We start from the raw sequence: 25,472 nt of genomic DNA, 5'->3' as shown, positions 1-25,472 counted from the left end.
TGTGGTTCTTCTCCAAAATGTTGCCACAAATTTGGAAGCACACGACTGTATAGAATGTCTTTGTATGCTGTAGCATTAACATTTCCCTTCACTGGAACTAAGACACCAAAACCTGTTCCAGCATCACAATGTCCCTGTGCATGAAGACATGGTGTGTGAAGGTTGGAGTGGAAGAACTCGAGTGTCCTGCACAGAGTCCTGATCTCACTAATGCTCTTGTAGCTGGAATGAACACAAATCCCCACAGCCACACTCCAAAATCTAGTGGAAAGCCTTCCCAGAAGAGCGGAGCTTATTAAAACAGGGGGACTGAATCTTTTGTGTGAATGTGGCAACAAGCACAGATGGCTGTGGTGGTCAGGTGTACACAAACTTTTGGCCAAATAGTGTATATTTCCTCACCGGCCTCTATTTTTGTCTCTCTTCGAGTTAGGATCCCTGCTGAAAAAGAAAATTGTAGAAATTCTCATAGAATTTATAATGGTTATAATGGGAATTATAGTTTGTTTTTAATGGATACTGTAATGGTCCCTGTGGGTCCAGTTTTCTGTACTGCTTATCATTACAGGGTCGCAGGGAACCTAGGAGGCATGGGGCACGAGGCGGGGGACACTCTGGCCAGTGTGCCAATCCATCGCAGGGCACCATGTGGGTCTCTACTGGTAATTTTTTGCCTTCTATTGGTGGCATGTTATGTCTAGTGGATACCATCAAGGACCGATAGAACACTTTTGACATTTGGTAATGGTTTTAATGGTTACAGCTGGTGAACTCCATTAGAATTTCTGTGATAGGTTCTATTTTTTTTTTTTCAGCAGGGCTGTAAGGAATAACACGCAGGGGTGGTGTGTGTGGTGTGATGTGGTGATGGTGTTATTCCGCTTACACCACTACTTATACGTTTGCCAACGATTACAATGCGGAAAACTTTCGGACCCTTCCTTGTTTTACGTATTAGAACAAGCGCCTCATATAATATAAACCTACTGTTTGAAGTACAGCCGGAACTACACTACTGTCAGAGCTGTGCTGTTATTAAAAGGTAAATGAATCAGCGCCATCATATTTCGACAACCGTGTATGCATGACAATGCTGTTGAATTCTTTAACCTGATTGGTCAGAAGGTGCGCATCAGTTTTGTATGGCAGCACGGCTCGGACGGGAACGACAGGTTTATTGTATAATTCGTCATTGTTTCTATAGTAACAGCTCCTACACATGGACTTGTACGGTAGAAGCTCCACGTAATCTAAGAATAATGATTAACAGATAAAAAGTGAGATATTTATTTCTGCAAAGAATACACTTCGAGGTGGGAACGGCACTCCGCTGTACGTCGTCCCGCATCACACCACCCCAGCGTGGATTATTTTCCTATAATCTTATGCTCAGTCGTGTGTTATTCCTTACTTACAATCTGTATGAAAGGTTTGACTATGGTGTACCACTCGAATCGTGACTGCTTCCTTGGCATGTGCAACATGTACACCACCAAATGCAAATTGTTCAACAGAGTGAGGAACGAGAAAGTAAGCTCTGGTGATGGTCTAAAACGCTCCTCTCGACCGAGCACTTATTGATTTTCCTCTACGCGACATGTGTTTTTATGCCCTTTACATATTTCAAAGCTCGCAGGCCGCGAATGACACAACGCTCAGCTCAGCAGGGGTTGCTGCTTTTTAAAAACCGCTCAAAAGGTTATACACAGCAGACTGTGGTTAACCAGACTGTCTAGTGATGAAGGCTTGTATAACGGTATAAGGACGATGATAACGGTACAACGTAATAAATATTACTATTATCATAATAATATTCTATGACAGAAGCTCTGACTGAAATTCTGGCTCGAATTCAAATCACAGATTGTTTTAATACTACTAGTCGTGTTTCGTTCATGCTTTGTTCACGCTGATTTCTTTGAAGATAGCTGATAAATTGGGTCAGGGATGCTCATCTGTCTCCACTGTCTCAGACATTTCTGCTGATGACTGTAAGCATTCGGCGCCTGAAGTGTAGACTTTCCGCAGGAAACGGCTTTATTTTGATGCGGTCTTGAATGAGCACATACTGTCGTTTAATTGGCTCACAGTCTTCTGGGCTTAAATGGATTATTATTATTATTATTATTATTATTATTTTTTTTTTTTTTTTAAATCCCTAACAGTGATCAAAAATAAATGTAGCTAAGTTGAATATTATATTTTTTAAAAACTGAAGTAAATCTACTATGATTTAATTATACTAAAAAACATAGTTCATTACAGTGAACTATATACTCGATACTATATACTACATGAGAGTACATGTAGTTTGTTACTTTCCACCCTGGAATATAAATAATAATGAAAATTATGAAAAAAATTACAATATACCACAGCACGGCTGAATTCTCAAATCTGATTGGTTAGATTTTTGTACACCCGTAGTTCTGTCTGTAACATAAACAGTTTGTCACTGTTGTGTCATGGCCTCCAAACTCTGGAATTCTTTACCTCAATCTTTTTTCTTAACACTTTCAATTTTCTTCTCACTCCAGTTCATTTTTTTTTAAATTATATATATATATATGAGACCTTGGGTATGAGAAATGCATTATAGAAATTAAACATATTATTATCCATCCATCCATCTTCTATACCACTTATCCTACAGGGTCACAGGGAACCTGGAACCTATCCCAGGGGGCATGGGGCACAAGGTGGGGTACACCCTGGACGGGGTGCCAGTCCATCACAGGGCACAATCACATACACACACACACACCCATTCATACACTACGGACACTTTGGACACGCCAATCAGCCTACCATGCATGTCTTTGGACTGGGGGAGGAAACCGGAGTACCTGGAGGAAACCCCTGCAGCACGGGGAGAACACGCAAACTCCGCACACACACACAGCGGCAGGAATCGAACCCCCGACCCTGGAGGTGTGAGGTGAACATGCTAAACACTAAGCCACTGTGCACCCAAACACATTATTATTATTATTATCATTATTATTATTATTATTATTAGTAGTAGTAGTAGTAGTAGTAGTAGTGGTATTATTATTATTATTATTATTATTATTATTAGTAGTAGTAGTAGTAGTAGTAGTAGTGGTATTATTATTATTATTATTATTATTATTATTATTAGTAGTAGTAGTAGTAGTAGTAGTGGTATTATTATTATTATTAGTAGTAGTAGTAGTAGTAGTGGTATTATTATTATTATTATTAGTAGTAGTAGTAGTAGTAGTGGTATTATTATTATTAGTAGTAGTAGTAGTAGTAGTGTCATTATTATTATTATTATTATTATTATTAGTAGTAGTAGTAGTAGTAGTAGTAGTGGTATTATTATTATTATTAGTAGTAGTGGTATTATTATTATTATTATTATTAGTAGTAGTAGTAGTAGTAGTGGTATTATTATTATTATTAGTAGTAGTAGTAGTAGTGTCATTATTATTATTATTATTATTAGTAGTAGTAGTAGTAGTAGTAGTGGTATTATTATTATTATTATTATTATTATTATTAGTAGTAGTAGTAGTAGTAGTAGTAGTAGTAGTGGTATTATTATTATTATTAGTAGTAGTGGTATTATTATTATTATTATTAGTAGTAGTAGTAGTAGTAGTAGTGGTATTATTATTATTAGTAGTAGTAGTGGTATTATTATTATTATTATTATTAGTAGTAGTAGTAGTAGTAGTAGTAGTAGTGGTATTATTATTATTATTATTATTATTAGTAGTAGTAGTAGTAGTAGTAGTAGTGGTATTATTATTATTAGTAGTAGTAGTGGTATTATTATTATTATTATTAGTAGTAGTAGTAGTAGTAGTAGTGGTATTATTATTATTAGTAGTAGTAGTGGTATTATTATTATTATTATTATTATTATTAGTAGTAGTAGTAGTAGTAGTAGTGGTATTATTATTATTATTATTATTATTATTAGTAGTAGTAGTAGTAGTAGTAGTAGTAGTGGTATTATTATTATTAGTAGTAGTAGTGGTATTATTATTATTATTATTATTATTATTAGTAGTAGTAGTAGTAGTAGTAGTAGTAGTGGTATTATTATTATTGTTAGTAGTAGTGGTATTATTATTATTATTATTAGTAGTAGTAGTAGTAGTAGAAGTAGTAGTAGTAGTGGTATTATTAGTATTATTATTATTATTATTAGTAGTAGTAGTAGTAGTAGTAGTAGTGGTATTATTATTATTATTATTAGTAGTAGTAGTAGTAGTGGTATTATTATTATTATTAGTAGTAGTAGTAGTAGTAGTAGTGGTATTATTATTATTATTAGTAGTAGTAGTAGTAGTAGTAGTAGTAGTGGTATTATTATTATTATTAGTAGTAGTGGTATTATTATTATTATTATTATTATTATTATTAGTAGTAGTAGTAGTAGTAGTGGTATTATTATTATTGTTAGTAGTAGTGGTATTATTATTATTATTATTATTATTAGTAGTAGTAGTAGTAGTAGAAGTAGTAGTAGTAGTGGTATTATTAGTATTATTATTATTATTATTAGTAGTAGTAGTAGTAGTAGTAGTAGTAGTGGTATTATTATTATTATTATTATTAGTAGTAGTAGTAGTGGTATTATTATTATTATTAGTAGTAGTAGTAGTAGTGGTATTATTATTATTATTATTATTAGTAGTAGTAGTAGTAGTGGTATTATTATTAGTAGTAGTAGTAGTAGTAGTAGTAGTGGTATTATTATTATTATTATTAGTAGTAGTAGTAGTAGTAGTAGTGGTATTATTATTATTAGTAGTAGTAGTATTAGTGGTATTATTATTAGTAGTAGTAGTAGTAGTAGTAGTAGTGGTATTATTATTATTATTATTATTAGTAGTAGTAGTAGTGGTATTATTATTATTATTAGTAGTAGTAGTAGTAGTAGTGGTATTATTATTATTAGTAGTAGTAGTATTAGTGGTATTATTATTATTATTAGTAGTAGTAGTAGTAGTAGTAGTAGTAGTAGTGGTATTATTATTATTATTAGTAGTAGTAGTAGTAGTAGTGGTATTATTATTATTATTATTATTAGTAGTAGTAGTAGTGGTATTATTATTATTATTATTAGTAGTAGTAGTAGTAGTGGTATTATTATTATTATTATTAGTAGTAGTAGTAGTAGTGGTATTATTATTATTATTAGTAGTAGTAGTAGTAGTAGTGGTATTATTATTATTATTATTATTATTATTATTAGTAGTAGTAGTAGTAGTAGTAGTAGTAGTAGTAGTAATAGTGTCTGATGTTACAGTAGTGATTAGTTTGTGACTGTATGCTAATCATTGCCTGGCTACAGTGTGTCACTAAGCTCCGCCCCCTTCCTTCAAATCCGCGGCAGCCAATAGGGCCTGAAAGTGGAGCTGAAGCTCAGGACAGCGGTGTAACTAACTCCTTCACCCCGTCTCACTAACCGAGTTCTTTCTTCACTCCGCGGAGACACCGGAGGTACTTTCCCCGTGTGGAAGCCGGTGTGGAGTGTGGAGTGGAGTTGGAGGAAGTGTGTGCTCGGTGTGGCTTCTTTAAGGCCGCCTCGCTCGCTCGGAGTGGGACTGGTTTCAAATGACGCCATCGCTTTATTTTTATCAGCATGACCTCATCTCTGAGACGGAGTTCAGCGACCAGTGAAACTTTATTCAACTTCTTTTTAAGCGGGCTGTTTTTCTACTCGGGCGGATCTGCTCGGGGTTTTTCGGTGTCGGAGAAGATAAGTGAGACTGGAGGTGAGGAGGGGAAAGGACGGGCTTTCTGAAATGTGCTCTCGCTTCACTTGTCCTCTTTAACGGTAAGTTCAAGGCGACATCTCCGTCATGACAAACTCGGGTCTGTATCCACACGGCCTGGAACGCGCACGCGCCTGTGTGTGTGTGTGTGTGTGTGTGTCTCAGTCTCTGTATTAGTAGCCACTGTGTGTGTGTGTGTGTGTGTGTGTGTGCCTCACTCAGTCTCTGTATTAGTAGCCACTGTGTGTGTGTGTGTGTGTGTGTGTGTGTGTGTCTCAGTCTCTGTATTAGTAGCCACTGTGTGTGTGTGTGTGTGTGTGTGTGTGTCTCAGTCTCTGTATTAGTAGCCACTGTGTGTGTGTGTCCCTCTGTGTGTGTCCCTGTGTGTGTCTCAGTCTCTGTATTAGTAGCCACTGTGTGTGTGTCTCTCTCTCTGTGTCTCTGTATTAGTAACCTGTGTCTGTCTCTCTCTCTCTCTCTCTGTGTCTCTCTGTGTCTCTCTCTCTGTGTCTCTCTCTCTCGCTCTTTCTCTCTGTGTCTCTCTCTCTCGCTCTTTCTCTCTGTGTCTCTCTGTGTCTCTCTCTGTGTCTCTCTGTCTCTCTCTCTCTTTCTCTGTGTCTCTCTCTCTCTGTGTCTCTCTCTCTGTGTGTCTCTGTGTGTGTGTCTCTCTCTCTGTGTCTCTCTCTCTCTGTGTCTCTCTCTCTCTGTGTCTCTGTCTCTCTCTCTCTCTCTCTCTCTCTCTCTGTGTCTCTCTGTGTGTGTCTCTTTCTCTCTCTCTGTCTCTGTGTGTGTCTCTCTCTCTGTGTCTCTCTGTCTCTCTCTCTCTCTCTCTCTCTCTGTGTCTCTCTGTGTGTCTCTGTCTCTCTCTCTCTCTCTGTGTGTGTCTCTCTCTGTGTGTCTCTGTATTAGTAACCTGTGTGTGTGTGTGTGTGTGTGTTTGTCTCTGTATTAGCAGCCTGTGTGTGTGTGTGTGTGTGTGTGTGTCTGTATTAGCAGCCTGTGTGTGTGTGTCTGTATTAGCAGCCTGTGTGTGTGTGTTTGTCTCTGTATTAGCAGCCTGTGTGTGTGTGTGTCTGTGTGTGTCTGTCTCTGTATTAGTAGCCTGTTTGTGTGTGTCTGTCTCAGTATTAGAAGCCTGTGTGTGTGTGTGTGTGTCTGTCTCTGTATTAGTAGCCTGTGTGTGTGTGTGTGTGTGTGTGTGTGTATTAGTAGCCTGTGTGTGTGTGTGTGTGTGTTTGTCTCAGTATTAGAAGCCTGTGTGTGTGTGTGTGTGTGTGTCTGTCTGTCTCTGTATTAGTAGTCTCTGTGTGTGTGTGTGTGTGTGTGTGTGTGTCTCTGTATTAATAGCCTGTGTGTGTGTGTGTGTGTGTGTGTGTGTGTCTGTCTGTCTCTGTATTAGTAGTCTCTGTGTGTGTGTGTGTGTCTCTGTATTAATAGCCTGTGTGTGTGTGTGTGTGTGTGTGTGTGTGTGTGGGCCAAAGTTGCCTCGTGTTCCAGTGCCCAGGCCGGTGAGTTTGTAGCACAGATCAAAGCAGGTTAAAATATCAGGTTGCACTGATTAAATGAGCGCTGTCTCTGAATACAGTGTATCCTCGCTCCACTTGTGTAACCTGTCACTGTCACAGTGTTGGGTCCTTTTAACTTTCTTTCTTACACCTCTGCTCACTAACACCATTCTCATTAGATACTCACCTCAACACCAGGCCGCGTGTGTGTATGTTTTCATCAAACGTGCTAATGCTGTTAACTCACGGCTAACTCAGGCTAGCAGAAAGAAGACCTACAGTATGTGGTTATTGTTTGTTTGTTTGTTTGTTAGTTTTTTTTTTAGTTATGAAACCTAAACCTGCGACACAGATATGAGCACTTCTTCTTGTGAGGAAGTGAAGCTTCTGGTTATTTCTGCCAAAAGGAAGCCCATGTATGTACCAGACCGAAGCGTTTGGACGGTATATCGGAGTCAGCGTCGGAGTCTTGTTTGTCATTAGAACATAAACAGAATAGAGGAAATGTACACTTGTAAACGCAGATATGGGTTGGTTGGCGTACCGCGATAATGTTTCGGTCCAGCCTCAAGCATCATAAGTATATAAGCATCCGGGTCAGCGCCATTTTTTTTCTCTCTCTCCAGATTTCAGTAGATTGAAGTCGATAATATCCAGGTGAAGATCATTCTAACGCGATATCGCACGAGCAAGAGTGCGTCCGTACTGAATAACCGACGTGGCGTACTCTTTTGTGCTACTACTTCAATACAACAGCTCTAGAAACAGGGAACGAATCCCGAGCGACCGCCACGTCGGACACGGTACGGCCACACGTCGTTTATTTTCGCTCCGCTAGCGGAAATCGATCCCGGAGAAGCCGCGCGGATTTTGTGAGCGCGCCGATGACACATCGGACATCGGCGGGTACATTCCTGAAAGGTCTTGTAATGGTTCGCCAGGTCCGCTGATGATGTCGCTACCGTAGTAACCGTTTCAAACCAGGAAGTGGAATTTTTACCCGCCGAACACAGAACGATGCACAGTAGTAGAATCACTGTATAACGAATGAGACTTGAGTATATACTCGAGCACGTGCAATCCACAAAGTGGCTGAGAACATTCACGATGCTATACAACAGATAAACTAGTGAAACTAATCGCCTGTGGATTATTATATCGTCCGACCACATTTCGGACTATTTGGTCATCAGGTCCCGCCCACTACTCAGCTCTCGCCTATCATACAAATCGAGGAGGATGAAAGCTAACACGTGCTTCTTCCAAGAAACGTGACATAAACAGAGGAAAGTGCTTTCGGGCCTCTTCCGCATACACCAGCTCATAGATCCTCGTGATTGGCTAGTGTCCCTGTGATTGACAGGAGAGAGAGAGTATGTCGCCCCGCCGACTCGGATGTGGCGTCTCCAGGGTTCGAGCTCGCAGTCTCCCAATGATAGGGCCAAGGTTTTTCCGTTGCACCCATGGAGAGCTAGGTGGACCCCGCCAACAAACAGTCTGCCCGTCATGCAGACATCTCTCGATTCACTGAAGCAGTAATAACATCGACTTGATGTCGTTATCTCTCACGAACTTTGCGCGGTCAGTGCACTAAGGAGATGTGAAAGTCAGCAGTACAGTCATCGGTCGTATAAAAACGCGCATGACATCATCTCGTCGCCCGGCGTCTGCGAAACAGATGTCGAGCCTTCAGGTTCATACGCAGAATCCAGCTCACTGTCTCAATCAGACTAGTATTCATCATCATCATCATCGACGCCAGGGATAAAACATTACACGACAGCTGTGGGGGGGGGGGGGGGTATACAAACAGAACCCGACACGTTTCAGTGAGACGTGTTGTTAACAGTGGAGTCACAGCACACCATGTCATTGTGTCACCTGGTTCTCTTGAAGCTAACCAGACAAAACGTGCGGCGTCCTCTGTCCTTTTCCGCCTCGAGAAAACTTTTGTTATTGAAATAACTAAACCTTAGTCCCGTTCGGGACCGTTAGCACTCTGGAGTGAGTGTTTTCCTCTGACGGCATTAATAAACGGCGGTCGAAACTAAGCCGGGCGCCGTACCTGACGGTAACCGACCGATCAACCCATTTCGTTTTAAAAAATAACACTCAGAGTGAAATATCGCTGAACTTTATTACGCAAAGAAACAGCACTGACTGTAGCGTGAAAATCTACCGTATTATTTTCAAATGAAATGAATATTAACATGTATTAATTATGAGTAAGTATTAAAGTAAATAAAAGATGTCCAACCAAACTGAACCCAAAATTAGCACTCCAAATAACAAATATATATAATGCATCAAAAAACACTCCAAATAACACAACAAAAATGATTGCGCTTCTAGAGAGCGGTCTCGTACTGCGTGACGACAGCAGACTCGACTCGGTCGCTCTCGCAACAGAGGCAAGCGCGATAAACTACCGGGGTGGATTTTTTGCAGATAAACGATAATTCCGTATAGCAATGTTATCAGTGCAGAATGATCAGCAAGACCCATCGATCGGTCGACCTCTATTAATATCAACCTATACAAGATTAGAGGTGTAAGAGCCAGAGTAGGTGTTGTTTTGGGGTTTTTTTTTTTTAGGATAATGTTGGGGTTGGAACGTCAGGGGTTAGTCAGGTGTTCACGGAAGACGTGGGTGTTTAGCTGTTTTTGAAGATGGCGAGAGATTCTGCGGCTCTGATCGAGGTTGGACGTTCTTTCCGCTGCTGAGGGACGGTTAGTTTGAAGGTTCTGGAGAGGGACCTCGAGCCTGAAGGTCCCGTCACTTCAGGCCAACGTCAGCCACGGTTTACAGCGTGAACGGTGCGATTTTACTTTAATGGTGGAAGGGCACTAGTCAAACGTAAGAGACCCCGACTGGTTAGCTGGGTAGGTAATGACAGGAATGTTTCGATCAGTGCTTCCTACTTACACACGCACAAAGTAAGTTAGGGAAAGGAAGTCGCGTGTCTTAATACTGCGCATGGATGTGACACGGCAGCGAAAGAGCACATCCCGAATTAAACCCCTCGCAAAAAAAACAAAACACCTTTTATTTCACCGAGATTGTTTACATGTATGTAAGGCTGAGGCACTCGGAGCCAGGTGTCCAGTGACGTGTCCTGAATTAGCAGTTGTAAAAGTGGAAGCGGGCTTCCAGGGGACAGGCAGTACGGAGCCGCTCGCCGAAACTCCACCACGTCCCGGTCCATCTCCGAGCCCAACGCGTAAGAGACGTCTTTGTCCCTTGTCTTCACAGTAACGATGACTCGTTAGTAGGAACGTTTCCAGCGGCGTGGATCCATTTTGACATGGATCCGACACCATAGCGACGAGATGCGAGATCGTTTCGGACGTGACGGAAGGTCAGAATCGATTTTTGGACTCTCCGGATATCCGATTTCTGTTCATATTCAATTGTGGCGTAGTTGAAGTGTGTATTATTCGGAATATATTTTTTTTTGGGGGGGGGGGGGGATTTTTTTCCCCACCGTCGTCGAAAAAGTCCCCGTCGATCTCAAACCACAAACACGAAGGTTTTAAGAAAAATAAAATGCGGATCTACACGTTCTGAGGGGGAAAACAAACAAACAAACAAACAAACAAACAAACAAACAAACAAACCAGAACGCAAACGAGTGTCGTTTTGTTATTTCTGTGCTTGACATTTGGGCCATCTGCCACAGCGGGTATTTATAACAACGCGCATGACACACCGTGTTCCGAAGTCGACTCTCTCGTCCGTCTTAAGCCTTTATCGGTCGGATTCGTTACCGAAGTCTGCGTGATTCGTTATAGAGGCCGATACAACAGCGTGGTGAGTTTCTCGATTCTGATTGGACGGAAGCTGTCGATGAATTTGCTCTAGTAGTGATAGTTGTAAAGCATCGTTTCTGTAGTAACAGCTGATTCACAGGGACCTGTCTGGCAGAGTCGTACATAATTCAAATAAGGAGTCTCCGGTTTTACACAACAGGGGCGGAAAATTATTTATTTATTAAGAGAGCGAAAAAGAGAACGATGGAGGGAAGAGCTGTTTATAGCTGTATCCTAGGTGACTTGTTTTGCAGCTGTTCCTGAACATTCAATATAACTATAAACTAATAAAAAAATCACGGTGTCGTTCGGTTATAAATAAAAAACAAAAGAACACCGCGTGTAACGACCGTGTAAACAGGATAGAACTCTCTGCGTCATGCTGGTGTAGGGCAGTAATAACTCCGTAGTGTTATTAGAGGTCGCACCACGCCGTCGTGTTTTATTCCATTCTTAGCGTCTGTATGGATTTGATATACTTTTGTGACACGGAGTAGCATAACATGCTCTACAATCCAGCTCTACAAAGAAAAAAAAAAAAAAAAAACATACATGAGGATGGAACATTTGTCATCAGCCACCCCTGGAAAATATTTACGCACGTGTAAAAACGGCAGAGACGCGAGACGTGCACGCCGTGCGGGGGAGGCTGATAAGGTCTCGACTTTCCCACAAGACGTTCAGGCTTGCCGTATCGTGTGTACCGTTCGTCGTTAAAACCCGCCGTAGTTCTCAGCAGAGCCGTAATGTAGCTTTGACAAATGACGTCTACCAATTAAGGGGATTCGTTTGTTTGTTTGTTTGTTTGTTTAGCTGAAAGTGATTAAATGTAGCTCAATCGCGAGGAATCCGGCCTAATCTGGCAACAATCAAGTCGTTTATACACCATTCCTACTCGCGTTTTTTCCAATTACAGTTTATCTTGTGTTATATTTTGATGCACTGTCGGTATTCAATCTGCCAAAAGTTTGTTTGTTAGAACGAGAGAGAGAATAAAAACGATCGGATACTGAAAACAGTGAAGTCGGTGGCAAAAGTGTAACGCGGTCTTCGGATAAGCAGCGTCCTTTGTGGACAGTCTTCCAAGCTTGGTTTGCACTATTCAGGCTGCCAGAGATTTCGTTTACGCTCCACGAGTTTACGTTCGCATTCTGGCACAGTCCTCTCGTATGGGCGGGGCTTAACAGCGATTCACTCCTTGATTGGCTAGTGAGAGTTGGATCGACAGCTCCCTGACCAGGAAGTAGAGACTCCGGGTGTGGGGAACTTTGGAGAGCGTTCTGGATGCGGTTCTCTGTATAGTTATGGTGTTTGTACCGCGTAGCGGAAATGACGTCCTTCTTCAGTCGGTTTATTCGTTCGTAATTAATATTCGAGGTCTGGGTACGACTATTTTTTCCGAGATGAGCTCTCAGGAGCGGCACGGAGCGTCGTCGTCGTCCTCCTCCTCAGCCGGACACTCGAGCTGTCAATCCAAATCTCGCCAGCCAATGAGAGTAAATCGACGTTAAGCCCCGCCCACACGGCGAACGTAAACTGTTCACAAAGAACGCCGAAGACCGCGTTACATTTTCGCCACCGACTTCACTGTTTTCAAGTTTCAGAGCGTTTTAACTCTCTCTCTCTCTCTCTCTCTCTCTTTGTATATGTCTGTTCGTTTCTGGAAAAGTTACGTTCGATACTTTTGGCACAAATCGAATTCCATATAAATCTACCTTATAATCCAGGCGGGTTAAAGACAGGCCGTTGTCCTGAAAGACCTTACTAGACGAAGGAACAGGTTTATTAGGTTATATGCAAACTCCTGGCAGTTGACGCTGAGCAGAAGCCGTACTGCCATCCTTTAAAAAAAAAAAAGCCTGCTGCTGCAGATCTGTAGGGGATGTTATTACGATCTGGCGCACGTCGAGAGCATGCCTTTGAAATCCGTTAGTTGTGGTCGGGAATCACGCCGTGAGGAAATTGTAGCGAGTCAGACATGATTTTCCACTGTTGCATACTAAGGAATAGAAGAATTATCCCTCTTACAAGCGGGAGGTCGTTGTTGCTGTCGTGTTCTTTACGTTGTGTCCTATTTTTCCGTCCCATTTACAGTTTTTTACTTCTCGACATGAAACACGTGCCCGGATCGGTTTTCTTCATTTAAAACCCCAACAACGTTTCTTTTTTTTGTTTGTTTGTTTTTGTTCTCATGCTAGAGGTTAAACGTTAGAAGCTGTTATTATAATTATAATTAGTTCAACTGTATACCATTTTATAGCGGAATGGGGCTACCGTTCTTCCTGTAACGCCGACTACGTCATCAAAGATGGCTGAACTGCTCGAGAGAGGTGTCCAGGGAAATGGAGACGTCCGTGGTCTAGCAGTGAAAAGAACAGGATATCGGGATTAGTACACTTCATGGCCCTAAAGTTTATTTACACCTGACCGTCACACCCATATGGGGATAGATATAGAAAGTTTTACAATTTAAACATTACAATTTCCCTTCACTGGAACTAAGAGGCACAGGTTCGGAGCGAAAGAACTCGAGATTCTTGCACAGATCCCTGACCTCGACGCCACTGAACGCCTTTGGGACGAACTGGAACGCCGACTGCACCCCAGACCTCCTCGGTACCTGATCTCACTAATACTCTTGTAGCTGAATGATCACAAATCCCCACAGCCACGCTCCAAAATCTAGTGGAAAGCCTTCCCAGAAGAATGGGCAAAAAGGGAATAAATCTAGAATGTGATGTTCAATACGCACATATGGGTGTGATGGTCAGGTGTCCACATACTTTTGGCCATATAGTGTATCTCCTTGCTCTTAGTACGTTGATGTATAAAGTCTTGTTTCGTGTTGAAGGTTTTAACGATCACACTTACGACATAAATCAGACGCGGTTCCTCTCTCCGCCGCCCAGACAGTCAAAACGTGTCGCTTTTTTTTTTACTGTCAGGCAGCGCCGATATTCCTCATTCATTTCTGCCTTTGTCAACAAGTAAAGGAAGGTCAGTGATTCCAAATTAGGAGGTCAACTTCCTCCTTGAGAGCAAGCAGAGCCTCTGCCAAGACGCCCAGCGGAAAGGCACAAAGTTCAGAAGAACAAGGGCGTGCAGTCTACTTCCCTGCTTGTCACGGGCCTCATAGTGGGACTGTATAATAAATAAGGCACGGAACACTTCACATGCCCGTGTCGTACAATAATCCTGAGGTGCCGTGATGCGTTACCACGACGAACTGGATTTGTTTTCCTAGACAAAAAACCGTTCATCCCAAATTCGTCGATCTCAGTTTCGCACATAACGTTAATTGTAGCTACCACGTACAGCCTATCCAGCCTCAACCTAGCTGAAGCTTTTTCATCCGAAACCGACGCACTTTTTACTCCCCGGTTATGTATGCGACCAAGCAGACCTGCACATCCGGCTGTACGTTGATCTACACTGACTCCAACGGAAGACTGAAGCCATCCGTTTAATCTACATGAGATCACGACCGTACGCGTCGACGTCGACTCACGGACGCCTGTTACTTAGAGCTTATATATAACTCTTTATCGAGGCAGCTGACCGTGCTATATACAGTGTGTATATATAGCGTGCAGGCCTTCCTTCCCGGGCTAATCCGTACCTCCGAGAGGTTTACGCTAGCATGTTTATCTTCTTCTGGCAGTGACGGCAATGTCATGTGTCACAAAGTGAGTTTGCATCCACGTGTATACGCTGGGATAAGATAGAGCGAGAGAGTAGGTGTTCTGGAAAGCGACAGGAAACAGAAGCGTCCTCCGAGTCACTCGATCACGGGGCCGTCGGGTCCATGGGAAAATCTGCCTCGGCAACGGGATTATTTTCGTCTCGGGGTGCGAAGGTTTGACCCGATGAAACCCGAAACCTTTTTTTTTTTTTTAAATTAGAAACGCTTGTGTATTTTTAGCGCGTCAAAGTGTCACCGTAGGGATCCAGTGACCGTATTTCGTTTAACCTTTCCACCGGATAGGAATAATAAATAATAAATATAGATTTTATTTCTCCATCGCCTCTGTAGACTTGTACCGCTTGTTTATATTCAGGTCTAGGTCCTTTGGCTTGTGACGTTATATGTGGCATTATTTATTTATTTATTTATTTTGTGTGTGTGTGTGTGTGTGTGTGTGTAGATTATGCCTACACGCAGTAACAGAAACGATTCAGCTTGAACGATGGAGAGAACTGAAACGCAGGTGACCTCCGGCCGCACGTTTCACTTCCAGTCCCAGCCCTCAAACATGAATCATGCGTACGATCGGAATTACGGCGTTTTATCCGGCGACGAAGCGAAGCGCTGCGACTTTTGACGAGTGACCCGAACACTCTTATAATATAAGCTCAACGCCGCTATATATAATAAACATAAACCCAAACGTCTTATGACGAAAAAAAAGCCGTTCGTCAACATTTAAGTGAAATGAATCAAATAGTGAAAGTAGAAAGTGTATTTATTCGAAATGATACACAAAGGGTACGGAGAATAAACAAAGCGATATGGCAAAAACGATGCCAAATGACCCATTACAAAACATGTATAGTAAATAGTCTGTTACACACACACACACACACACACACACACACACATACACACACCCACTCAAGTCTTTTCAGTCTTTTCTGTAACATATATACTATAATTTTTGCTAGGAATACGAGAAGGCTTGACTACTGATTATTAGCGTTGCTGAATTTTTGGCCTCCCACATTCAGAGACCAAGAGGCTCCCAGACTAAACAGCTAGTCTTCGCCTGACGAGATTTTATTCAAGTGTTTGGAAACACACCAAACCTGCGCTCCTCTGGTTTGATAGTTTGTCTTGGCGCACGCTATCGAACGGGCTTAGCGCACAATTTGTTTTATTGTCCTTGTGTGTGGGCCTTGCTGGAAGGGGGAACTCATCGCTGGGGGAATTTTTTTTCACGTCGGCACCGAGAAGAAGAGAGGGTTTTTTTTTTTTTGTTTTTTGTTTTTTATATACAGCAACTGGGGGAGTTTCCACAATACCGAACTGACTCGACGCCACCTACATCATTACTAGGAAGTTGGCGTTTCCCAAATCGTACATTTCACACAGCTGGTTTTTCTACCCACACTGCTCAAAACAGGCATCGCAGTCAGCGTTCGAGAGAAATAGAACACCGCAGAGCTCGACGCACGCAGTCCGTCCATGGTAAAGTCTTCAGATGGACATCGGGCCAGCTTTCCATGACGCAGGCCATCCCGGGTGTCTTGTACAGAACGGTCCAAATTAACATGCGCTTTGTTGCTTTTCTCTCTCCGCAGCCTAATAACCACTTGAGCATGAAGACGAGAAGCGAGGAGATGATGTAATGGCACTGTGGCCCAGGAGAAAAGCCCTCTTTTGTGTTGTCCGCGCAATGGTGTGAAAAAAGCCACCCTCCTCTTTTCCTTCGCCGGCAAACCCCCCCCCAAAAAAAAAAAAAAAACACAGCCGAGTCTGCTGGAAGCAGGCCGAAGTGATCTTACTGCTTGGCAAACACACAGCCCATTACCACATCCATACTCTCTCAGACATGCACACATACGCATAAGTGCATAGAGAGGACAGAGGGGGGTTTTTTTTCATTGTTGTTTTGTTTGTTTATTTGTTTTTATTTCCCGTCTTAGTACATAAGGAAATCCTGCTCTCCTTCCCTTCCTCCCATTTTTTTTTTTTACTCCTCTCCCCCCCCTCCCCCTTTCTATTCCTTGCTTTCGCTTTTTCAATCTTTTTTTTTGTTTTTTTTTTTCTTCAAACTCACCAGCCAAACACTAAAAGGGTGACATCATCGGCTGCCACCACAATGGGGTCGTTCTTCTGCTGAAGGCCCTCGCGGGCCACGTCATCGCACCACAGGAAGAGAGGAGGTAACAGTCAGAGAGACGGATAGAGAGGTCATGGATACGATAGAGCATGCTGGGAGAGCAGCTCCGGCCTCAGTGAGACTCATCGGGCCGGAAGGCCTCGTGGCCCTGCTGGAGGGCGGACTGGACCGAGTGCTTCTGATCGACAGCAGGCCCTTCGTGGATTATAACACCTCGCACATCCTAGAGGCGATCAACGTGAACTGCTCCAAGCTGATGAAGAGGAGGCTGCAGCAGGACAAGGTGCAGATCGCCGAGCTTCTGCAGCATTCGGCCAAGAAGAAGGTGAGTACGCGGAGCTACGTCTGGCAGTCGGAGCTTTTTAAAAAGCGTTCGTAGTAGTAGTTGTAGGAATTTTCCAGATCATGCCCGACGGGGTCTCGAGGTCATTCGTGCTTGATGAAGATGATCTGTTTGCAGGTTTTGCCTGGAGTGCAATAAGACAATAAGTAAAGCACCTTGTTTACACTCTGGGGTTTTTAAAAAATTCTCCCTACAGTATCAGGATCATATCCAGATGGAGGCCTTAAAATGTGACCTCGTGACCTTATCGTGACTTTTCTAAAGTTCTAAACGTCAGTCTCGCTCTTAAACGCGTTTCGGGGAAACGTTTGTATCGATCACGCTGTTGTTCCAAAACCGCGCCCGTAACCGCTCACGCGGACCGTGCAGCCCGGTCCGACTTTATCGGAGGGGGGAAAAAAAAGCTACTTCTAGAAGTAATCGTTTAAAATCCTCTCATCTAATATGGGTAAGCGCAAGTTCAGCGAGATCCGGCTGGAGACCGGTGCAGTTAGTGCGAGGTCGAAGCCTGTTGAGAATAAGGAATTTGAAGCCCGCTGCATATTCTGCGAGAACACGCTCATATTAGGAATACACAGGAAGTCACAACAAAGTCATTTGAACCAGCTTCAACTGATAGAGTAAGGACATCTTTCACACACGACGAAAACCAAAAAAGACTTCGAGCAACTCCTGAACTTGTACGGTTCCTCAAACCCGGCTGCGTCATTCCAGTTCAGAGTCGGCCTCAGCACCGTGAGAACTTTTCCGCCAAACTGTCTGTCCGGCGCGACGGAGTGAGCTAGCAATCTCACCTATCTGTCTTTCTCGACTCGGGGAACTGTTGTTCATAGCCAGCGAATATCCGTGGCTTATTTACTTCAGTTCTCGGGTGTGCTACATTCCAGAAAGAAAAGGTCACAGACACGCAGTCAGTATCTGCTATAAAGGTCATCTGATAGGTCGGTTAGCACGTACAGAACACCGAGCTAAACAGGTTTTCTGATTTTATCTCGGCACTGAGACTGAAGAATCCTCTATCTGTCGTTGATGGTTAGTACTTCTACTGCTCGAGCTTGCTCTGTACACTCCCTACACTCGATCTCGATGTTGTTTATTTCACTGCAAATCGATAAGAGGAGCTGTTAAGAAGAAAACCGTCGTAGAAGATACGGAAGCGTTCACCTCCGGCTTCTGTCTAGTATATAGACGTGTATATGTATATATGGATCTTCTAGAGTTGCCCATGCATTTTCCATACCGCTTATCCTACACGGGGTCACGGCGAGCCTGGAGTCTGTCCCGGAGGACTCGGGGCACAAGGCAGGGGGACACCCTGGACCCATCGCAGGGCACGATCACACACACACACACGGACAATTTGGACACGCCAATCAGCCTACAACGCATGTCTTTGGACGGGGGGAGGAAACCGGAGTACCCGGAGGAAACCCCCGAAGCACGGGGAGAACATGCGAACTCCGCACACACACACAGGGCGGAGGCGAGAATCGAACCCCCGACCCTGGAGGTGCGAGGCGAACGTGCTACATTTAGCGATTTAGGGTTAGTGATCGGAAGGTCAGGAGTTCAAGCCCCAGCACTGCCGCTGCTGAGCCCTCGAGCAAGGCCCTTAACCCTCAACGGCTCAGCTGTATAAATGAGATAAACGTAAGCCGCTCTGGATGAGGGCGTCTGCCAAAAATGCTGTGATGTAACGGAAACGGGCTCGCCAGTAAACCGATTCCTAAATACGGTTCTCGTCAGGTTCTTCAGGCGGATTATAAAGCGGCAGCGTCAGGTCGCTCGCGTCTCTTTGTTCACAAAAACACAACAGAAGACTTTTTCGCGTTGTAAGCGCGGTAAGGGTAGAACCAGGGGCGTACAAAGTTTCCCTAGCGTCCGCAGCGGACGTCACGCCCGCACTGTGGACTGTCCGCGACGAACGATGGTATATCTCATTCGACGAAGTCGCACAACCGAGTAACCACAGCTCGAGAGCGTGTGACGGAGAAACCGCAAGACAGTCGCTTAAATTAAACGCCTCCGGAGTCCTGCTTCACCTGTGGGTGTGGTTTTTTTTTTAGTTTTTTTTTTTTAGCCGTAAACGGTGACGTGGATGTGTGAGTGAGAATATGCTAATTCGTGATTACGCAAGTCTTACCACGCAGGGAAGGCCGTCTCAGCGTTTATACGTTTTCATAAACCCCTCACCATTGAGCCTGTCGCATTCAGGCGTGTTTGATGAGCGACTTTGACCTCCCTGCCTGCAAAACCCGAGTGTTCACGAAGTGTCCGTAGCCAGTCCAATAATCCATCCCCACTCACGAGGGCCCTTGGGAGGCCTTAGCAACAGGTTGCCAAGTGACCTCATCTCAGTGCTATCTGTCTCAGTCCAGCCTTGAACCTCCCTGTCTCCACACACACACACACACACACACACACACACGGACACACTCAAAAATAAATAAATAAATCGAGGCTTCTTTGTTTCCTCGCTCTAACTACAAGTACGTTTTCTCTTATTTGGCGTTTTATTCCCCCCCCCCTCCGTACCCACACGAAAGCAGAACGAGCTGTAGTGGCGTATGAGGGATGCTTGGGGGTTGTGTAATATCAGAACTCGAATGTTGCTCAATCTGGGATGACATCAAACCCAGAGCCACGCTGTCCTGTGGAATGCATGAGAATCCTGAGATAACCGACAGAGAGAGAGCGATAGCAAGCGAGGGAGGGAAGAGAGAGATCCAGAGAACCGCTGCAGCCGGAGGACACCGTCACTGGAGACGTCCTTCTTCTAATAGTCACACGTTATATATATATATTTATTATATAATACGATGCTAGTTATATATTATTAAAGATCACAGGACGAGATTTTTGTTACTCCTCACGCGTCACTGGAGGAGTTGTGTTGCGTTTTTTTTTCCTCTCTCTCTCTTTTCTTCTTTAAGCACCTCGATCACTTCGGCGTCGAGACGCCTGAACGGCGACAGACGCAGACGTCAAAAACGTCTCCGTTCGCCTGTCGCGAGTCGTCCTTACACGAGCAACGCCGTGAGGAAACGTGAAATAGGAGCTCATGTACATTGTTTGACCTTTGGTAACCCCATATGGAATCAAGGTCATGTTTTGAGAACAAACGGTTACGTCATGTGCAGCAAGGATCCCATCGCACACCCCACCCCACCCCCTTCGGAAATGTCTTGTTGCTCTGGAAACAAGACACTCGGTGTTGATATAACACAGCCGGTTCGCTGGTTCGTGCCGTGACGCCGTCACCGCCGGACGTGGATTATTTTCCGATAACGGCACACCGCGAGGTGTTTTATCCCTCCTTATACAAAAGTCATTTTCCCACGATCGCAATTCTTAATTTATTAACGAATGATACGTGTTTATTTATTTATTTATTTATTTATTTTAATACATACACACTTCATGTTGTGGTACAAGTTAGTTCCTGTTATCACTTGCATTACAGCAGCTGTAAACTGTCGTCCCTTCGTCACGGTGCCTTTTTCATATTCCCCTCTCTCTCGAAGCGAATGATTTGTCACGTGACCGTGAAACGTCTCGGTGCCGAAGGCTTTCCCGTGCCCGACACTGGAGACTCCTTCCAGGAATCTAACATGCAAGAGAAAGCTCATCATAACACCACATCATCGATTTATGCTTGGTTAGCACGTTTACCTCGCACCTCCAGGGTCGGGGGTTCGAATCCTGTCTCCGCCCTGTGCGCGCGCGGAGTTTGCATGTTCTCCCAGTGCTTCCAGGGTTTCCTCCAGGGCACTCCGCTTTCCTCCTCCGGTCCAAAGACCTATGTTCTGGGTTGGCAGCTAATCCAGAGTGCCCCCTGCCTTGTGACCCTGGGATAGGCTCCAGGCTCCCCCATGACCCTGTGTACTTGGTTACTTACATTTATATAGCGCTTTTCTAGACACTCCAAACGCTTTACATGATATGGGGTGGGGGGGGATCTCCTCAACCACCACTAGTGTGTAGCATCCGCCTGGATGATGCGACGGCAGCCATAGTGCGCCAGAACACCCACCAGCTAGTAGTGGAGAGGAGAGAGTGATGTAGCCAGTTCAGAGATGGGGATTATTAGGGGGCCGTGATAGATAAGGGCCAGTGGGGGAATTTCGCCAGGACTATACCTCAGGTTATACCCCTACTGTGTAGGATAAGCGGTCTGGAAGACGGATGGACGGATTATAGTTATCTCTACAAGCCTTTGTGAATGATAGCATAATGGAACGAGAGCATTAATATAACTCTTTCGTTTGAATCTCGTCCAGCGCTACCGTCCGCATCGTTACACGTTCATTCATATTCTGACCAATCAGATTTGCGATATCGACAGCCTTTAGTTACCGGTTACGTCACGTACACGACCACAACCACTTCTACAGATGAGTTTTCATTCCCGTTCTATGCGGTGTAAAAGCCATCCCGTCCTACATCCGGAACGGAATGATTTTCTCGTCGCGGAGCTCAGCTTTAGGTATCCAGGACAGATAACGCCACGTGACGGGCCAGCGTTACTTTCCATGACTGTATCTGGAAGTGGAACTGCGTGACAGCGGGGGACATGCGCCGTCTGCACGTGGTGCCAAAGAAACCCGATACTGAGCCCTCACAGCATGTTAGGTTAGCTGACACCCATTGCAGTGAATCAAGTGCTTCAGACTGCAGGTCTGGGATCAGGCGGGGCCTAACTGTCTGTGCGCGATTATACCGTGTATCAGTCGGCGAGTTGGGCTTTGTCGAACTGACTGGAGATCAGTTATAAAGATCGGTCAAATATGGAGCTGGACCAGCTCGGGTGGCTTCATCAAACCTCGAAATAGGTCAGCTTGAGCTGCTGAGACCTGATCTGGGATTAAATGTGCGCGTAGCGAGGCCTTGCTCGTCGCTAAATATATGCGTACGGTGGGCGTAGATTGTTTGCGCAAATTTATTTGCCTCTCCGAGTTGGAGTGTCTGGAGTGCGTAATGAGTATTCCATGAATATTCAAGAAAGCTTTCATGTCACATGTTTGAGGGTTTAGTTGATGGATCATTAATTAAGCCTAGAGCCATGCGTGCGTGCGTGTGTGTGTGTGTGTGTAGTCTCTGAGCAATTTAAGTAGGGAAGTAGGATGGTGTTATTTGTCCTTTTATTGGAGTCGAATAAAGCAGTGACTAAGCTCACCGTTTGCACATCTCTACTTTTTAATGTATGAATGTAAATAATAATAATAATAATAATAATAATAATAATAATGTTCATATTTGGTGATTTCAATCCAAGAGTGAATATTCATAAATCATTGTAGAATAACATGAGAGACCTACAGTACATCACTGCCAAACTGCGTTTCGGATCAGCGGCCGCCGGACACCGTCATATATATATATACTTGCTGGTGGGTCAGACGAAGACTGAAGCTTCCTCCGATGAGCCGAGTTCCGTCACCGCTAAATAATCTGTTCCCTTCTGTCTGGTCGTTCTTTTTCCGTGTTGAATAAACGAGGGAAACGATGCGTTTCAACAGCTTGTAAATGAAATGACGGCATTCGCGCAGGTGACGGTGATCGCATGGCATGGCATGCGACTTAAGTCGAACACCAACTTGGCTCTCGAGCGGCGCGACTTAAAAGCGGCCGCGAGTTCGAATCCCGACGACGTCGCAATCGACGAGCAAAACTGCCTGTGCTCTCTGGGTGGGAGGGGTATTCATATTCTCTCTCTCTCTCTCTCTCTCTCTCTCTCTCTCGCTCTCTCTCCTGTCAATCAGTGCGAGACTAACCATCAGCTCATGTATGTGGAAGAGGGCAGATAGCTCTTTCCAATGGGTGTGCTTTTTTTTTTTTTTTTTTTTTCTCCGCACTGCCGTTCAAAAAAATGCCACGGAGCGGTTTGCCGTGCCCGGGTGGTAGCGTGCGTACGATAGGAGATAGAAGACTGGCGATAGACCTAAGTTGGGTAGAAAATGCGAGCGGGGGGGGGAACTTTAGCTTTTTGTCTGGACTCAGAACAAAGACAGTGTTGCTTTATAACACCACACGAAATATATGATGTGTACTGACAAGAATCTCAAGAAGACGACCTCTGTCTCAAAAGAGTTTGATTAAATTACCAATAAGATTCCATTACACAAATCATTGTTTTTGATGAGCAGCTGAAACTACTTTTGATTTAGTTCATTTGACTCTTTTGTCTCTGTGTGTGTGTGTGTGTGTGTGTGTGTGTGTGTACATCAGTTGGAACTGCAGAATCAGGAAGTGGTGGTTTATGACCAGAGCTCGTCTGACCCCTCCTCCTTGTCATCAGAGGCCTTCCTCAGCGTCCTATTGGCCAAACTCGAGAGGAGTTTCCCGTCCGTCCACCTGCTGTCAGGTGAGATATGACATGTTTGCCCTCGTTCCACACCGCCATAAAACACACTTCACTTCGCCAGCCAGATGAAGTCATACCTCATTAACACCTCAGCGTGTACAGGTCTATCCTCAACACCTTTCCCTAGAGAAGTCTTTCTAACTGAACGGTCATTGAAAGGGCTTTGAAAGAAACGTAGACAGTACCGAGTCATACCGACGCAGAGCCGCTAGAAAACAAGAATCCATCGGAGACGAAACACACCGAGCACAGAGGACACGTCTCCTGACGCGTACGTCAACACGGCGCGGGGTCACGAAGAAGAAACGAAGGAAAGCATACAGCCCGACCTCTGGTTATCGTTTATCGTTTGATTCTTTTCCAAAAACAGCATGTCCAGACGTGTTTTATATCCCTCTTAAACCTCAGCGGTTTGTCAGCCATAAAGAATAAAAAAAAACATTTTATTAATCAAACAATCATACTTTTATAGGTGATGTTGCGAAAGTCATCGCGTACGTTATAGCAGCTATAAACACTCGCTCACCCTCGTTTTCTTCAACATCGAATCACATAAATGCAGCTCGTCGTGCGACCGAGATACCGGAAAACCCCTCCTTCCTGACGTAACGAAACGGCGCGAAAGTCACGGCTCGACCGCTGACCGTGACTGGAGACTCCTTCTATATACGCTAGAGAAGCATGCTGAATACATGAACTGCTGAGGTATTTTCTGTTCGATCTGTAATGCTTCCCTTAGACGTCATTAATAAAGGCGTATAAAAGACTGTTCTTTGGTCATAAGGGTCCTAGTTAAAATGTACAGCCTGCAGCATAGGATGTACTACAGTACGCAACTTATTAGTCTTTAAAAGATATTTGGAATGAGTTGTGATTGTTTAAGGGCGGGGCGAAAATCGCACAGCTGTCTCCTTCCTTCTTGGTAAAGTCTCTATACTGTATATATTTAATGAGAGGTCGTATGTGTGTGTGTGTGTGTGTGTGTGTGTATAACAGGATAAGGTGAAACCACGGTCATAAGTTTCTGTTCTATTTTTTCGAGTCAGGTAGTGCACAGGAACTAACAGCAGGTAGGAACTAAAGTCGTGACAGGAGGAGGAATCGAAAGTTCAGCACCGCGCAGACGACGCAGATGTCACGTCGCGCTACCCGAGGACGTTTTTCACGATACGCGATGCGGATCACGATACACAATTCAGCTAACAGGCGGTCTGCGAAAACCCGGAGTAAAACAACCGGGTCCGACGATTTCTTTTCTCCATCGCCTACAAAGACAAAGACGACGGAGTAAACGAAAACAAACAAACAAACAAAAAAAAGACGGCAAATCAACGGCGTCCGTTCAGAACGGTTTAAAATGTCATTATTTTTAATAAATAAATAGATAAATACACCACCACGCCAATAACACGTCGGAAAAGTGACGACGGGCGTATCGATATTATCGACCGTTTCAGTGGTTATTCGTCGGTTGTCGCTCGGTAGTGTGAACACAGAGTAACGTGGACGTGACTGAGGACCGGACGTCTCACTTGGGGCAGTGCTGGCGTAGCGGTTAAGGCTCTTGTTTACTGATCAGAAGGTCGAGGGTTCAAGTCCCAGTACTGCCGAGCTACCACTGTTGGACCTTTAAACCCTCCGTGCTCCAGGGGGCGCTGTATCATGGCCGACCCTGCGCTCTGACCCCAACTTCCCGGCGTGCCGGGGTACGCGAAGAAAACAATTTCACCGTGCCGTGATGTATACGTGACCGATAAAAAAAAATTCTCCAGACTCCAGTTAGGTCCTAAATCAACTAACCCGTGTTTTTTTTGCCTGCTAGAATCATGGGAATTATGGGAATGAATGGTCCCC

The 25,472-nt window shown here is 44.1% G+C and overlaps 1 protein-coding gene across 2 annotated transcripts in view; it reads left to right on the top strand.

The window, feature by feature from the left end:
• The first annotated feature begins 5,236 nt into the window (after positions 1-5,236).
• The window catches only part of dusp16 (dual specificity phosphatase 16), a 29,870-nt gene continuing 9,634 nt past the window's right edge, over positions 5,237-25,472 (top strand). Inside the window, exons 1-3 of one of the 2 annotated variants that reach the window (XM_053650650.1) lie at positions 5,237-5,818; positions 16,852-17,236; positions 23,483-23,618. In XM_053650650.1, coding sequence (XP_053506625.1) covers positions 16,985-17,236; positions 23,483-23,618 — 388 coding nt within the window. In that variant the 5' untranslated portion in view covers positions 5,237-5,818; positions 16,852-16,984. Of the gene's footprint in view, positions 5,819-10,435; positions 10,483-16,851; positions 17,237-23,482; positions 23,619-25,472 lie in introns of those variants that run through there. The other variant, XM_053650651.1, reaches the window with a different exon arrangement.

This window comes from Ictalurus furcatus, chromosome 19 (assembly GCF_023375685.1).
Source record: "Ictalurus furcatus strain D&B chromosome 19, Billie_1.0, whole genome shotgun sequence".
Lineage (NCBI taxonomy): Eukaryota > Metazoa > Chordata > Actinopteri > Siluriformes > Ictaluridae > Ictalurus > Ictalurus furcatus.
The sequence above is the reverse complement of the archived record's forward strand: the minus strand, read 5'-3'. Positions and strand labels throughout refer to the sequence as shown.